Raw genomic sequence first — 16,760 nt, 5'->3', positions numbered from 1 at the left:
TCCCCGAGCGTGGACGTGTGTCTTTCACTCGCGCACTCATCAATAAGTATGGCGGCAACCTCTAGTTCGGCTGTTATGGATATGCAATGCCAGACTACATGTTAAATCACCGAATCGAGGCGGGGCATATCACAAATATATTGTGGAATGCGCCACGAGCCGAGCCTGCCGCCAAACTAATAAACACGGCAGGCGCCATGTCTACGAAACATGAATCACGGTTGTTCCTAAAGTATGTCGACACCCATTATGTTGCATATCACGAGTTTGTTTTAGAGTAAACTTCAATTGCAGCAGCTAAGCCGCTTCTGAAGTTCATAAAGATCACGGCAAAATATGATTTTGAGAGAAGTAATCACAAATTAAGCACGCCTTTCTAACTTTTTTATTCTTTCATTACCAGCATACAAATCTTGCCGAGTATGTTATAATGTAATTTAATTACGTTTTCAAAGTATTTGTACTCCACTCAAGATACTTCGCACTACAATTAACTTGAATACTACTCTAATTACATGTTTAAATGGGTATTTATTATCTTATCTCAAATTTATTTTCTTGAGTATTTGGCATTACACGGGTTAGACCCACTGTGCTTCCCAAGCTCTATGCCAAAAGGATGAACTTCACCGTGACTGCCGCCCTTTTTGTTTCTGACCGTCCTGGGGTATTCGAGGAAATGTTCATTTACTTTGTGTGAACCATAGAAACGTACGCATTAAAACTAAAAAGCGTCACCAGTACACGGTTTATACAATTACCGCTGTTTTCATTTTAGTGTCATTGTCATACTTTATTAGTTTTTTTGTATCCACCCTGCCCATATCGCGGGTCTCAGTACATAGGAATTAATCGCATTACCTTTTGCCCTGTCTTGCCAGCAAACACAGTACCATAACCATAAGCGTCAATTGAAAAAGCGACAACAAGCTTTGTGCGTATATTTTATCCTCTGCGTGATGTAGTTCTAACACGAGCTGGATAGAAAGAAAAATAAGCATTTTTATAAAATAACAAACAACTCAATCTAAATGCATGCATAACCATCTCAATTCATCAGTCAAAGCCAAAGCAGGTTTTGAAACATGAAGTCAAAGCAGATTTTATTGCGGCATTACTTATGCGCTTTCCTACATTTCCCAGCACTGTTACAAAAGATATTTTCTCCTGTCATTGTAAACTCGAAGCTTACAATTGCAGAGGGTGCACGGGCAAAAAGCGTTTCGATTGGATTGCGCCCCGCTCTCGTTTGACGACTAAAAGAGTAATTTTATTTATCAACGACTTCTCATAGAACCCTGGCATATCTAAACTACGCCAGGGAATATCAAAAGGTCAACATGCAGTTTACCATTGGCACATGTCAACGTACTGGGCCTCTTGATGAAGAAAAAGTGAAGTAAGCATATGGACACCACCGTAGATGAAAAGAGAGCTGCTGCTCTCCACGTGCAAATTGTCGCCCCTGATAAAAAAAACACACATCGGCTTTGAAACGTAGAGCTTCTAGCTGTTGTTGACTAGGGTGGCGAAGGTCTAGATTTCTCTAATTAATTAAAGTACACTTCATCACACTCAAGACGTCAGAGTGAGCGTTTGGACAATTGTTGTAAGCCGATCACTGCCACGCTTTTCATCGCGCACGTCACCAATAGCTACACGTTGGCCAACACTTTGATGCCGCGTGACAGGATTAGAACGACAGCTGTGGCATTTCAAGGAATTATGCTTTCATTAACGGAAATAAGACTAGCCTCAGCTTAATGTCAACTTTCACGGTGTTTGTTCAAAGAACGGGATTTCTTCCAAGATTTCACCATTAGTGTTCGCTCCCTCGCTGGTGCTGTTCTTGTTGGGAGCCTTGGGAGTGGAAGGGGGTTTTTGACCCTTCAGTAGAAAATGTCACAAAGATGAACGGATTTGCTGGATAATAAAAAAAGACTCGCAGCATTATTTCGGTTCCTTCCCTACGTCATAACATAAATGATCTTTATGTTTGACGAGCTTATCCGACCATGCGCGGACCACGAAAAGTCGGCAGTTTTGATAAGAATGTAAAATAAAATGTATACCTGGAATTATGAAGACTTTATTTGAGCAGCCAAGCATGTTGAAGGTAAGAGAGCAGGACCGGGCAAAGTAAACTATCTCGTTTGAAGCGAAGCACAGTTCCATTAGCCGAATTAGGCTCTACGGGCCACCAGGATAAACTTAAACAAGTCCGAAGTTTGCAAAGCCACCTCGAATGTTGTAGACCTGTATAGTTTTATCTGAAAGCCGGCATCTCTAATCGCTTGTTTTAGCACATCTTCGGTGAGGTTTGAGTAAGCAAAATCAACTGCTCCCACGGTGTAGTGTTTTAGACCGCCCGCGCCCGTAATGACAAGGAGACCGCCAGGTTTCACGAGTGTGCCCACATTGCAGACCACCGTTCGGAACGATTCGTGGTCTGCTGCGACCGCGTCCAGGCATCCGGAGGAAAGAACGACGTCGAAGGTTTCCTTGTGTTCCTCGGGGAGCACTCCGGGCTCCAGGACGTCGCAGGGGACCACCTTGCGAATGGCTGAGCGTGTGCGCTCCATTATTTCCGACGCCCCCTTCTTGACGTCGCTGTAAAGCAGAACAACGATGTGGTGATCAATGTTGCTATGATGGCTGACACTCTATACAGATGCGTGCAGAGAAATCCTAATTATACCAGGGTGTGATGGTATAAAAGGGAATCGAGATTCCGGCACGGTGACTGTGAGTGAAAAAATTGTAATAATGAATAAATATTTAAGGAACGTATGAGTAACTCCACGCGCTATTGTGTATACGGCCAATCCTCCACTTAGTCAGTAAGGTACGGTTTACAAGTTATCGCACTTTTGGAAATCGCAAGCGTCTAGTGCTTGAAGAGAGGGCTTGGTGTATTGGTGTCCGGTCAGTGGCAAGCTTGGTTTCTTCCCCCACGGGGTGGACTACCGGTGTTGAGCTAGTTCCTTTCACCGAGCCGCCTTCTGCCTCAGACCTCTAGCATACGTGTGCACACAGTCAAACTACATCGCCTCCTCCAATAATATAGAATTTACATAATGACACAGCGTTTGGAAAGTTTAGGGCTTCTTTTTTAAGCTGTCCTTTGAACTGCGATATACATATGTCATATATTACCGGCGCTTGCTTAGCTGTCCCGCATGGCTTATGCTCGAATTTTATCAGGATCTGGAATTCTCAAATATCTTAATGTTACGATTTTCCACCTGCCAGACCTCTTCGGCTGCTGACGTAAGGGGGGCGAGGCGAGGCAATGCGTCACTAAAGGCAACTTCTTCTGATCTTTTTGGAGTGCGCTGGGATCATTAAACCAGATCTGAGTTGGAGCACACGATCATAACGGATTCGCTCCGCCTCCGGTTCCTTAGTCGAACATGGCAACTTCTCCGGGGATCGGCCGGTGCCTTCACGTCCTTCAGCTTCCCGGGAATCCTTTTCCCGCGGTCCCAGATCTCGAAGCACATGATTTCGCGATCGTGGCGCTTACAATAGGTGCTCAACGCGCAAGCGAAGTTGATCATGATATGAAAGATGCATGTCGATAAGTTGTAGTAGTATAAAACATTTATTTGAACCGGTTTAAGGGAGAGAGGGTGGGGAATGGGAATCAATGGCATCGCGGCGGCCTAGACTCGCGGTAAGTGATCTGCATCAGCGTAGCCCATTTCCTTTTTCATCGGAATACTCGAGAGCGGTGTTCAAGTACGTCTCGATTTTCGGCCTTTTCTGCGGAAGTCACAAAAGGCAGTCGAATTCATGCTGGGCACACAGTGCGCAGCATCAGGTCACAGTGCCGCGAGGCTGGAAGCCACGGAAGTGCAATGAGGCAACCTGCCAGCATTGCCGTCGTCATTTCAATCAGAACTTTATAAATGTATCCGCCGTTGTTGCTTCTTTCAGTTCGTCGATGGTATTAACGTGAGTGCCACTCAAGTGCCGAGAGTAAGTGCAGATTACCTTCTTTATCGTGCTTGCTTGCGAAATAAATTGTCATGCTGAAAGTATAGCATGGAGAATGATGTATGTGACGATCGATATGGACGTTGTGTGTCTAAAGATGGTATAACAAATGTGGGAGCTGACACCCGATCTTTAGTGGAGTCAATAAATCTCGTTTCCGCTCGCAGCGCATCTATAGGGGGTATCGGCACGGAAAAATACCGAATCAGTGGAGAAAAAAGGATTTCCGAAGAAGTACCTCCGAATTTGACTTAAAATAAACCCCATAAACCCGGAAGCCTTGCTATAATTCGCCCCGTGACATCGTGAGGTCACGTGAGGTGCTACGCTACGTCCTTCAGAAGTTGTTTGCGCGGGCCGACGGTTACCTGCCAACGCAGGCGACCGCGTGAGTAATGCTCTGCAAGCTCGGTCACCTATAATGTAACTTTTAAACCGAAGTAGCGTATAAAATAATGGTTACAAAGGCAGTTGTTTTGAGGTTTAAAGTTTTTTCGTCAAGACTATAGGTTACAAGGGCCAGATTAAAAGACAAAAAGCCGATGTACAAGTTACTTTAATCAACACCGACGTGTAACCTCTACAGAATAACCCATAAAAAGCGCGGTAGCCTACATGTACCTTTTCCTTTTGCTTGCGCTCCCTTTTGTGTCCTCCGTGGGGCACCGAGCGAAGGCATGGGGCCACAGATCGCACTGTGTTCGATGCCCGCTGAGCCACGTGATAGAACTCGCTTGTTAAAATTAATTGCGCCTAATTAGGATTACGTATTGTTAATTAAGACAAAGTACGACTTCTGTTTAGACACTTATGCATTGCCTGCTGTAACTTGAGCGGTCCTTGCCTCGGCATGCGTGTAACGCTTCTCCGTCACGCTTGAGCGCAGCGCTTTTCGCATCAAGTCCAATCCATAAATATATTCTAAGAAAAAAGAAAAGATTTTAATAATTTTTTTAGGAATTAAAATCGGAAAAAACCCGAAACGTAGTTCATTTAGAATTTAGAGCAGTAACAGTAACCGATCCTGTAATCATATCGCTATGAGTTCTTGGATGGAAACTACGTCAATTAAAGGCGTTCTTCAATACTGTCCGGACTTCGGAATACTTCCCAAGTCCGGCGAGGAGTAGTGGCTTGAGAAATAAAAGAGGACGGCGACGACGAAGGGAACGGAGGAACGCGGACGGCCACAAGAAGGATAGAGATGGAATAAAAGACCGACGGAACCGTACTATGCCAGTGCGGTAAAAATGAGAAAAGCCCAGCTTACTTATAGCCTTCGAAGGCAGCAATCGTCTCGGCAGGGGTAGTCCAGTCGATAGCATCTTCATGATTGTTCAGCCATTTATTGAGTTCAAGCCTGTTGCGTTCGAGCAAGTCACTCAGCACAATGTGCTTGAATCGACTGGACGCAACGAGTGAGCACAAGAGCATCGGACCGCTGCCAACATCCAGCAGAGTCTGGCCCTGAATCAGATCTGAAAAAGAGCAGAGCAGAGTTTTATATCGACCCAGCTTTACTGCCAACAAATACAGATACAACATTTCTCTGCTATTATTTTAAAACTACCCAGTTGAGAAACATGCCGCATTGCGTACTCAGCATCCATAGATCCACCTTTTCCCAGGTGGAATACTAGACATATCGACGAATAAAAAAGTGAGGTAAAAGGCGTTCTCGGATTACGGCTGCCTAGATATGACACTAACGCTTTTGCTGGCTAAACACGCTGGATCATGGGAATGTAGTGCCAAGCTCACCGTATGACCGCCATTTGGTTTCACGAAATGAGCAATTTCTACTTGATTTTTCCACCGATTTGATCCCCTGTTGACAGTTAACATCATAAAGATTTTTTTTTTTTTTTTTTTTTTTTGCATACGGAGATGTTGATACCCACACACCGGTGAGAGAAGCGTACGTCTTCGTACCACCACCGCATATGGCGTCGGTGCTTAGAGACACTGAAAAATATTTTTTTTTCTGTCTCGAAAAACGTAAAAGAAGCAATATAATTGTATGAGATCTGTGGAGATAAGCATGATTGATATGTTGATTAGAAACAGAGCACCAAAGACACACTGCCGAGGAATGCTTTCCGTACCATGTGACCGCATAGCGATCTTGGCACGACTGGTTCAGAACGACCCTTTTATAGCTTCGAAGATCTTAAAGGACCGAACTGGCGATTGCCATTGCAACAGAGACCGATAAACCAGTCGCCTTGCGAGGTTGGTCGTCTGTATATTAGTTATCTGTTTCTGTTGTGCAGGGCAGTCGATGGCGCTACTTTACTGTGATTTCGTAACTTGACTGGTGATAGACGCTGAATCCGTGACTGAATGGGCTAGCGCACACTAGAGTCATTGAAAGTTCTCCAAAGTACCGAAACTCCCAGATTTGAAGCGTAAAAATGGCGGCTTAGTAATTTTTTTTTATTTTCTCACCATGAGTTTTTAGGCAGCATGTTTTTGCGTAAAAACAACCAGAAAAAGCTTTTTTTTTCATGAAATTTTAGTGGCAATTTGTACAGAACGACAGGAGCGTGATGTTTTCATAAAATTTTAGTTTACCAGGCTTTTCTCCGCAGTTAATATTGTTTTTATACAAGCATGTCACAACGGTAATATCAGGTAACGCGTCCCGACCTGGGCGTGTTCTAACATGGTCAGTGGTCAGTCGCGGTGCGTCCGCTCGGGAGACGGGGGTTGGAGTGCACCTGTGACCCTGCAACATTGCTGAAACTCGCATAAGTGTGCAAATTTATTTTTATTTGCTGAAACCCCTTCCATTGTGTATGTCTTGGCACCTAAATGGCCGATCAAAGCTAAAATTGAACCATATCAGCGGACGCAATCGAGTGCGATACTTTGGCAATACACAGTGACTCTATAGAGCACACTAGCGCGGAGCAGGTGGAGCGAAAGCTCTCGCTACAGAACCCAGAGATCCTGGTTCAGTCCTCCACCTTTCCCTGTTTCGATCAGGATGAGTATTGTACTAGATGAGCATCGCTACTGCGTGGTTCACGTTAAAGACCCCAGCCTAATGGTTGTACTGCGCTGCTAAATTTCTCATCGTCAGCTGAGACACCCGGCGCCCATTGATCCTGTCTAACTTTAGCCACTATAAACGTCCACACGGTCAGAGCCTCCTATAGATCGCCATGAAAAGCGGCCGCCGAAATGGAAAAGATGGAGCGGCAGACAACGGATGAGAGGAGAGCCACGTGACAGGCGCCCCGCTGCGGCTAGACGCTGAGACACACTCCTCCCGATCGAACAAGTATGTTTCGGTTCTTCGCGGCTGCAGAAGCTGTGCGCTTGTGTCCAGGTTTGCCGAGAAATGGCTCTTTGATACTCTATGCTACCAGATCCTCCCGCTCTAAATCTGCGACCGGGCACTCTGCGGTTACCTCGTCGAATTGCCAGGCTTAGGGACAAAGGAAAATTTGTTCAAATCTAGGGATCTTTTTAATGGATTTTAGAGGGCTTTAGGAACAATTTAATTCTCCTTTCCTTCTTTGTGCCGGCCGAGCGCAGTGGGAAGAAGGCTTTTTTGTATATTTTTGGGGCCAGAGATAATATCCAGTTGTAACAACAGGGAATTTGGGGGAGCTTATAATGGGCCAACAAGCGGTAGCTACGTGCTCGCGGCCAGAGGCAGGCTCTCGGCCATCTCTCGTTAATCGTGATTGGCAGGTGAGATCGAGAAACGTGTAAAGCAGGGTTGTTAAACTCGTCAAACACAAAGTTAAGTCCAAAGTTCGCGGAGCGTGCTGATTGGACTCCTGCGACGATGGCGTCACGCGAGACGAGATGTCAATCATAGAAACTCCCTCGGTGCTCAAATCCCAGCGAGATTCCGAAACAGGAAGTCGTAGCGAGCTTCACAGGGGCGCGGGGGCATTAGTGGCTGATACCCCTGTTACAGGGGCACACTAAACCACGGTTAACTCAGCTTAACTGCTGTTACGCGGCACCACTGATACCGCACTATACTCTCGGACAGCTATTCCATAAGAAGTGAACAGCGCACGTGCACTGCTTCGATGGATGATCAAGATGCTCAAGCGCACGTTCGCCCATAGCTTTGACTGCATAGCCGCAGAATGTTGTCGGCAAATATTGTGCGCTAACTGTGGCTTAGCGTAACTGCAGTTAAGTGTGCGCGTGTACAAGGGTATGAGTGAGCTAACGCGCACCAGCTCGGAGCAAAGGGAGCGAAAGCTCGCGCTGCAGAACCCAGGATCTTGGGTTCAATGCTTACCCCTGCCCATTTCGATCTGGATAAGCATGATATCGGCGTGCGGTCGTGTATTACTACTGCGTGATGCACGTTAAAGACCCCAGGCTAGCAGATGTACTGCACTAGCTAAATTTCTCATCTACAGTTGGGAGACTCGTTGCCCGTTGAGGCAGACCAAGTACTAGGCTGTATAAACATACACACGACCATAGCTTCCCCTATACTCACAAAGCCTGGCAGTTCGTTGACGCAGCCATTGAGTGCCCGGCTGCAGATATGGAGCACGAGAATGTGGTAGCACAGAGCATTTCTCGGGGTGCCTGTCGTCAGCGCACAGCTTTCGCAGCGGCGAAACATGGTTTTCAAACCCGACGAGAAAAGAAGCGGTAGCCCGAGGAACGCGAGAAGCACGAGCGGACATTCTATCACGAGGGACAAGTGTGTTTCAGCGTCTCGCCGCAGCGGTGCGCCCGTTACATGCCTCTTGAGCCTCTTCTCTTCCGCTCTCCTTTTTCACTTTCGGTGCCCGCGTCTCGTGGTGATCTGCCAGGCTTCATCAGTATAGAGGAGGCTATGAAACAACACAATTTTTCGTAGGATCGCGCGCGAGCAACACCATGGGGCCAGTCGATTGAACGGCTGCACTGATGACGTCGCGCCCGCTTGTCCTTTCATCCCTTCGCCGCATTAGAGTCAATGCTGACTAGATTGTCCCTAGGCGGGCTGTGAATACTCTGAACTTTCTCGTCGCAAGATCGACGTTTGTGGATGTTTTTGGCAACGACAAGATGACATTTCACAACTTTGAAAAGGAATTATTTGGGGCCCAAATCTTCACTTCGGTATCGAGTCGAAGATTGAACTTTGACATACTGTGGAGCCGTGCGAGGTGGTGCTCTGCTTTAGAGCCCATCTTCTGCCACTGACACCGTTACCGCGGTTACCCGGAATTGGAGTGTTTACTGACGTTAGTGGTATTTAAGATATGAGTAGTTCGAGAAAAAACCGGGTTAGAGGAGATAAAAACGTGTACGACCAACACACACACACACAAAAAAATAAACAAAAACATAGGAGTCTTAAGTGCCGTAGAAAATGATCGGGAGAGAGAGAGAGAGGGGTGTGGGATAGAAGGGGAGAAGGGGGATATCCCTTCCCCTGAACATTCTATTATTCCTTTCTGAAATGTTTTGGCACTATAAAGGAGACTATGGATTGGGGCTAGGGCGATCGCCTCCCTTGCACCTTTTATGCCCCTCGTCCCCTCTTTCGACGCCACTGGGGAAGAAGGGGGGAGGGATTTCTGAAGCTTCTATACTCCGTTTCACCTTATGTTGTACCGCAGCGAAGGCTGGAAGCGCGAGCTCATAGCGTTGGCCGCTGCCCTTGGTGCACGAGAGCTTGTGCCGCCGAGATGTGCCCTAGAGCAAGGAGCTCGTGCTTGTAGCCTTTCCTGCGGTACAAAACAAGGTGAAACAGAGTATACTTACATGCGCTCCAACTGAGCGAAGACGAGAATCAGCACAGCGTGCAGTTTTGGAAATAGTGGTTCTAGAAATTCTGGAATACACTTATTCCAAAACTCGAAACAACTCATCGCGACGTAATGACACGTCATGCATTGTGGGATTATGTGGGAAGCAAATTCTGTACCACGAGCATAGCCTCGCGGTGCGGGAATAAAAGACGACGACGAGTCAGTCGTTCCTATCTCATCCTGGCGTACAGTCCATCATCCGTAGGCGCTCGTAATAGAACGATACATGGTGTCAGAAGTGATCTTCAGTCTCCACGCACCATGACTGATCTTCCGCCACCAGAACCGCTGCGGCTGGGAGAGCACGCTGCAGAGAATTGGAAAAAATTCAAGCAGCGGATGGAACTCTTCCTTCTGGCTACAGAGCCCAAGGAAGGTCGCAACCAGCAACAAAAAGCCGCTATCTTTCTGCACGTCGCTGGGCAAGAAGCCATTGAGGTATTTAACACGTTTGGTTTGTCAGCTGAAGAAGCCCAAGATTACGATGTCCTGGTACGGAGGTTCGAAGCCTACTGCCTTCCGAGATGCAATGAGACGTTCGAACGCTATGTGTTCCGAACGAGGCGACAAGAGGAAGGAGAAGCTTTCGAACATTTCTACCGCGATATTCAGCTGAAAGCAGCGACCTGTGGATTTGGCGACCTAAAGGACTCCATGCTACGAGACCAGATCGTGTATGGAACGTCAAGCAAGAAGATTCGAGAGAAACTCCTGCGGAAAAAGGATTTGACTTTAGAAATAGCAGTTGAATGCTGCAAGGCCGAAGAAACAGCCAATGTCCACAACAAAACATGGAATGACGCGGCAGTTAAAGGGTCAAGTGAAGCAGCGGCCAAGGTGGAAATCGTTAAGACAGTCAAGCAGCAGCAGAAAGACAAGTCGAGATGTCGCTTCTGCAACCAAGCTCACGCGCCAAGGCAATGTCCAGCCTACAGAAAGACATGCTCAAAATGCAGGAAGAAAAATCATTTTGCAGTATGTTGCAAGACTAAGCAGTCTGGCGTACATGACGTTGAAGAAACCAGTGAGGCAAGCAGCGATTTTGATGTGCTTGAGATTTTGTCAACCAGCAGCGTGCATTCGGTCGGCAACCGTGACTGGACCGTGAATACTACGATAGAAGGGAAGCAGGTAGAGCTTAAAGTGGACACCGGTGCACAGGCCAATCTGCTCCCTCGAACATTGTTTATGAAGATCAAACAAAAGCAGCGGCCTCAACACACGACTGCAACTCTGCATAGCTACGGAGGTGGCATCATACAACATCTGGGAAAAGTCCGCCTGTCGGTATCTGTCGGCAGAAAACAAGGTTTCATCGATTTCTTTATAGTAAAGAAGGGCAGGCAAGCCATCATGGGCCTGAAAGCATGCGAGCACTTTGGCCTCGTCAACCGGGTCAACACTGTGGAGCACGAGAACCAGCAGCGCCAACAAGTAGAGCGCGAGTTCCCCGGTCTCTTTCGTGGTCTCGGTTGCACAAAGAGAGCCTACAAGATGGTTCTATACGCGCTCCTTCCACAGGTTCCCGGAATGCAACGCGATTGGTGACGGATTTAATGGAAGTAGTGTAATAAAACGGTTCGCGTTCCATAAACTCACGAGTGGCCATGACAAACTTTCAATTTAGAGGATCTTGCTAGGGCTCGTGTGCAGACGCGTTCGGTGGCGTCCTTTTATAATTCACACCCTTGGCGTCAGGGCACGGATTATTAGCTGTGAACGACAAAGTCGATGGTGCGTGTTCGAATCGACGGTGACAAATTTGATAGTGTACGATGGAAGTTTGGAGTCATTACGTTCTGAAAACGTGACCGTCAATATAGACAAATTTACATTACTCCTACTTCCGCTGAAGAAAGCAGAATTATTTCCAGTTTGGCCAGCGTTGGCAAGCCGACCACACCGACACTTTTCGTGGCCTACATGACCAAGAGTCACTTCTCAGAAAAAAAAACAGTAAAATGATTTAACCTGGTGACGGGGGGACCACTGCCCGGAGGCGAAATCCATCCGAAAACGGACAACGCTACTTGGCTGGTTCTGACATAGCCACATCGGGGGACCACATTTTGATCCCGAAAGAAATGAAAGCGACGCCAGGGCGTTTTTTAGTGAATTCCGCTTTATCGGCGGCAATGAGAACGATATCAAACGGTCAACTTTGACACTGTTTATTTTAGTATGCAATTACACCAAGCCCCCACCGTGCTTTTTTTCAGACCATCAAACGTGTTGGTCGCAGCTGATAATCTGTCGTGACTTCACACGTATGAAGTTGAACCACGGTGGACTCCGCGCGTGCTCTCGTGCTGCTTTTGTTTCTGCGCCTAGGGAGCGGTAGGGATTTTTCGCCCCTTCAGTAAAGAACGTCAAAAAGGTGAACGTATCTGTGGGTTTGAGAGAAAAAGAAAACTTCGCGGGCAATCTTTCGGCTCCTTCCCCTGTGTCGTCTGTGTCATAACAGAAACAATCTTTGTGTTTGACGAGTTTAGCGATCCATATGCTCGAAATCCTCGATTTTAAGTTTTTTTTAGCTGCCGAGTTTAATGATGTAAAAATGTCCCAACAATGCAACTTTAACCTTTAAATGGACAATCAACTACAGGCGTCTCTCTAAGTTACTCCATAACAGGGTTGGGCAGTATTGCGATACATATGTAATCCGAGAGTGATTAAGAAATATATTATGCATTTATATTTCTCTATCACGATACATTTTTCAACTGTACTTTGCATTTCTGCATATTTTCGGGTGTGTTCTTGCTATCGCTGTACTATTAGGATGTACGTGTCTTGTGAAAATTTCAAAGCTAATTGTTGTCCTCCGCATAGAGGGTCCAGAGTCCAGACCAAGTTTGGTCGTGGACGTTTTGTCTCTCTGACTGCACATAACTCTCTTCTTTATTGTGCAAAAGACGAAAAATGTTTCCCCACACTTTAAGTGGTCGACCATTTCATCGGATTCCAAAATTTGACGGCTCTGTTGGCGCGTCCAACTGACAAATAAAAGGATACGGGTTCTTTGAACTTCATTCCACGGTTACGTTAAAGGGTCACGGCTGAAAGAGGCGTCCGGATTGAACATAATCTTAGTGACTTCTCAAGATTATCTAGGAGGACACAAATCTGATTTAGAGATCCCTAGCATATTGTCTCAGAAAATTAAGAGAAACCAAAATAAAACAACGGTCGAGCCACGGTGAAACAATCGCTTGCTTCCCGTACTACTTCTCAAAATATAATATGTTAATTGTGCGGCAAATTCGATTCGAGCTTTATTTAGCATGCAACATGCAGTGAAAACTCGCTTGCTGGTTTAAAAACAAAATCGTCAATTCTAAAGCATTTTTTCTTTTTTCTAACGCCTTAGGGCTGCACCAAAACATCCAAAATGTTTTTTTTTCTTTTATATATATATATAACAACGGATGTCAGTGTCTGTATTTTAGCCCCACTAAAATGTATTCTTGTATTTGAGTTTTTAAATACCATTCTATTTTTGAAATGTATTTCTAATAGGTATCGTGCTGCATTTTTATAAATGTATTTCAATACCAGTATTTTAACCGGTTTTACCATAAGGTATTTGTATTTCGAAATACCTTTGAGAGCGTTATTGACTAGCCTTTCTTCATAACGACAATTTCAATATCGATGCAAATAAACACATTTTCCAAAAATGTAGAAAAATCTATTGATTTTTTTTTTCATAACAAGAAATGATTGTGCAGGTTGGCAGCGCTGGTAAGTAAACGGTGCGTCACGAGAGTCGTCGTCGTGAAGGCTACGGACGCCATAAAGTATTCCCGCACGCGCAAAACGAGCTGCTGATTTCGCGCATTCATAGCAAGCCGGCCTTCTGGCATCGGTCAAGACCGTTCAGACGCGAATATACTCCGTTACAGTTTACAATGGACAGCAGCGGACGCTACGAGTCATTCCAATGCCGTGTCAGTGTCACGTAACCTCTTAGCCCTACTGAAAAAGCCATTTGTATGAGATATGTCTTGTCTTCCAATAAACACATATGAATCGTACAATATATATAAGGGAAGACCTAATATGATCTTATATAAGGGCTTGCCAGGATGGCGGTTGCATTCCTCAAGTGGCATGGCCACAGCAAAAAGGCCGCGCGTCATACAAATGATTGACGGCGCGACGCCATCATGCTGTGGGGAGAACGCGCGGCAGACGCCGGTTTTTGCGGTTCAAGAGAGGTTGTTTGCACGTCTTATAGAGATATCCGAGTGGGCCTAACGCCGTGAAACATGAATACAACAAGAATAGTTGGCTCCCTCCTGCTTTGCAGACCAACGCACAGAGAGAACAACACTCAGGCTAGACTTCTTCCCATTTCTAAGTATAAGCAGCCTCCCCTCCAGCGAACATTCATTGCGCATAGCCCCGCGCTGTCCGAGGAGCCTAGGCAGAACGTTCTTCAAAAAGCGCGCTGGCCGTCGTCAAATTCGCGAAGCCGTGCCCCCCGCCGCCTGTAAAGGATTACTTCAACAAAATTTAAAATATACCCGTCGTATTCAGAAATAGGCTGAATATGATCCACAATATCCGTAAAAGATAATCGCAGGTTTGTATTTTGAACCTGATGGCTGTATTTGTCGTTATAAACGGCCCACTTTGGCAACCGCTTGGAGACCAGCCAGTGGAGACCACGTGACATCCGCCGCAATCGTGACGTAGATTGTCTTGGGACGAGCAAAGCTGCGGCGATGGTGATGTCGAGAGGATGTCCTAGCTGTTCCAGCCACAGAAGCGGCCGAAGCACGCCAGCGATCGGAAACCGCATCTAGTCCCAAAGCTGCTTTTGTACGAATTTTGAGTGACGGGTTAACCTTCTATAATCTTGGACAGAGACAATAGCGACGTCTGAGACACACAAACGAGAGTCTCGGGAAAAGGGAAGCTCCTCCGTCCCCTCTTCTGTCGTGGTGGCCGGAGGCGAGACAGTTCTCGTCGCTGCGTGTCAAGGTTCCTAGACGGGAATTACAAACCAGGCGTAAGTGACATCCACCCGGTGCTCTTTGCTAATCGTTTAATTCGTTTTAAAAGTCCTTTTCGTGTCTTTTTCAACAAGAGATCGGTGTGATACTGCTACTTTGAACACAAATAGACCAAGAAATAGGCACCCAGCTTTCATCGTAGTAGCCTTTTAAAGAAATATTTCAACGAAATTTGGGCGGTTACTTATTTCTTGATCTATTTGTGTTCAGTGTAGCACTATCAGATCATGCACACCAATCTCTTGTGAAAAAAATACAAGAAAAGGAATTTTAAACCAAATTAAACGACCAGCAATAAGCACCTGGTGGATGTCGCTAATGCATCGTTTGTAATGCCCGACTAGGAACCTTGAAAGGTAGTGACAATAACTGTCTCGCCTCAGGCCACCACAACAACGAGGAGAAGGAGGACCTCCCCTCTCCCCGAGACTCTCTTTGTCGCTATTGTTCCTCTACAAGATTATAGAAGATGAACCCGTCACTTAAAATTCGTATTAAAGCCGCTTTGGGGTTAGTTGTGGACTGTGGTGGGCCCGGTCGCTGGCGTGCTTCGGCCGCTGTGGTGGCTGGAACGGCTAGGACATTCTTTGTTCATCAGCCTCGCCGCAGCTTTGCTCGTCCCAAGACAGTCTACGCCACAATTGCGCCGGGTGTGACATGCGATCCGCTCGCTGCTCTCCAAACGCTTGCTAGAGTGGGCCATTTATAACGAAAAACACAGCCACTCGGCTCAAAATATAAATCTGCATTGTGATTTATGGATATTGTGGATCATATCCAGCCTATTTGTGAACGCGACCGGTATATTTCAAATTGTGTTGATGTATCATCTTAAGAGTCCTATCCCGAATGGCGGCGCGAATGCACAACATCGCCGCTAGCACGTCTCGCAGCATCTCACGACGACCGTGACGCTAGCACGTGGAGACGCCAAGACGGACGCGTCTGCAGCTTTGCGGGGTTTCTCGACAAGCTTTAGCACGTTGGCGGCTTGGGGTGTGTCTGGGTTCACTAACGACGACGTCTTCTGCAGGTCTCCTCTTCTGTAGTCCATTGCAACTCAAGAAGGTAGGATGAGGGAAAGGAATGCTGCAGAGGAGGAATCAGACGGAACGCTGGAGAGGGGAAGGAGGTTTCCCCTCTCCTCTCCAGTTTACCGTCTGCTTCTTCCTCTCCAGCCGTTCTCTCCCTCTCCCTACCATCTTGAGCTCCAACTCACTATAGGCGGTATTGGCAATAAACGCGCTCTAAATCGTGAAATCTAGGGTGCCTCAATGTTTTTCTGTTTTGGGTGATGCAATCGTTTGTAGTACCCGATGCCGACAGCACGCGCTCACAGGCGAAATACAAAGAAATCGCAGGAAACAAAATGTCGCCGTAGCACAGTCAGCGCCACGAACACGTGAAGTGACACGCTCTTTCACGCGCTTCAGAACAAAAACTAAAAGTAAGCATTCGAAACAAAATGGCCAGATGTCATCACCCCAAGCAAAGCGCACATGAAGGCACCCTAGTGAAGACAACACGCTCGTACATTCACACACCAATAATAGCCACCAAATTTACGTGTTCATCGGTCAGTAATCTCGGTATGTATACAACTCTGGAACACAAACAACTCTATATTCGGAACGCTAAACGTAACTTACCTGATTGAAAAATGCCAACAATGTTTTTTATTCCGGAAATATATGCTTCCTGAGTAAAGTTACCATATATGTCCACATAAGTGCGTGGCAGAAATTGTTCTTTGTACGCAGCTCTCAGGGTTTGTGTTTCCACGCTTCCCAAAGTGTTCGAACTGGAACTTCTGAAAGCGAACAGGCATATGGGTAGTTTAATCCCCTGCTGCTGTGCAAAAGTATCTTTGTCGAAATTGGCCAGTTAAAAGCATATTTTTCGTGTATGGCTCGTCAAAATATTAAACACGGGAGGCAATCAGCCATCTGCGTTT

At 46.3% G+C, this 16,760-nt stretch overlaps 1 protein-coding gene across 1 annotated transcript in view; it reads right to left on the bottom strand.

Moving 5' to 3' along the window:
• Positions 1-2,183: 2,183 nt before the first annotated feature.
• LOC115324104 (nicotinamide N-methyltransferase) overlaps positions 2,184-16,760 on the bottom strand; it is a 107,237-nt gene continuing 92,660 nt past the window's right edge. The window contains exons 3-5 of the mRNA XM_040216775.3: positions 16,456-16,616; positions 5,270-5,477; positions 2,184-2,610 (exon numbers count right to left, since the gene is read on the bottom strand). Of these exons, the coding sequence (XP_040072709.1) occupies positions 2,184-2,610; positions 5,270-5,477; positions 16,456-16,616 (796 nt within the window). The remainder of the gene's footprint in view (positions 2,611-5,269; positions 5,478-16,455; positions 16,617-16,760) is intronic.

This window comes from Ixodes scapularis, unplaced genomic scaffold, assembly GCF_016920785.2.
Source record: "Ixodes scapularis isolate PalLabHiFi unplaced genomic scaffold, ASM1692078v2 PGA_scaffold3__209_contigs__length_174095766, whole genome shotgun sequence".
NCBI classification, from domain to species: domain Eukaryota; kingdom Metazoa; phylum Arthropoda; class Arachnida; order Ixodida; family Ixodidae; genus Ixodes; species Ixodes scapularis.
The sequence above is the reverse complement of the archived record's forward strand: the minus strand, read 5'-3'. Positions and strand labels throughout refer to the sequence as shown.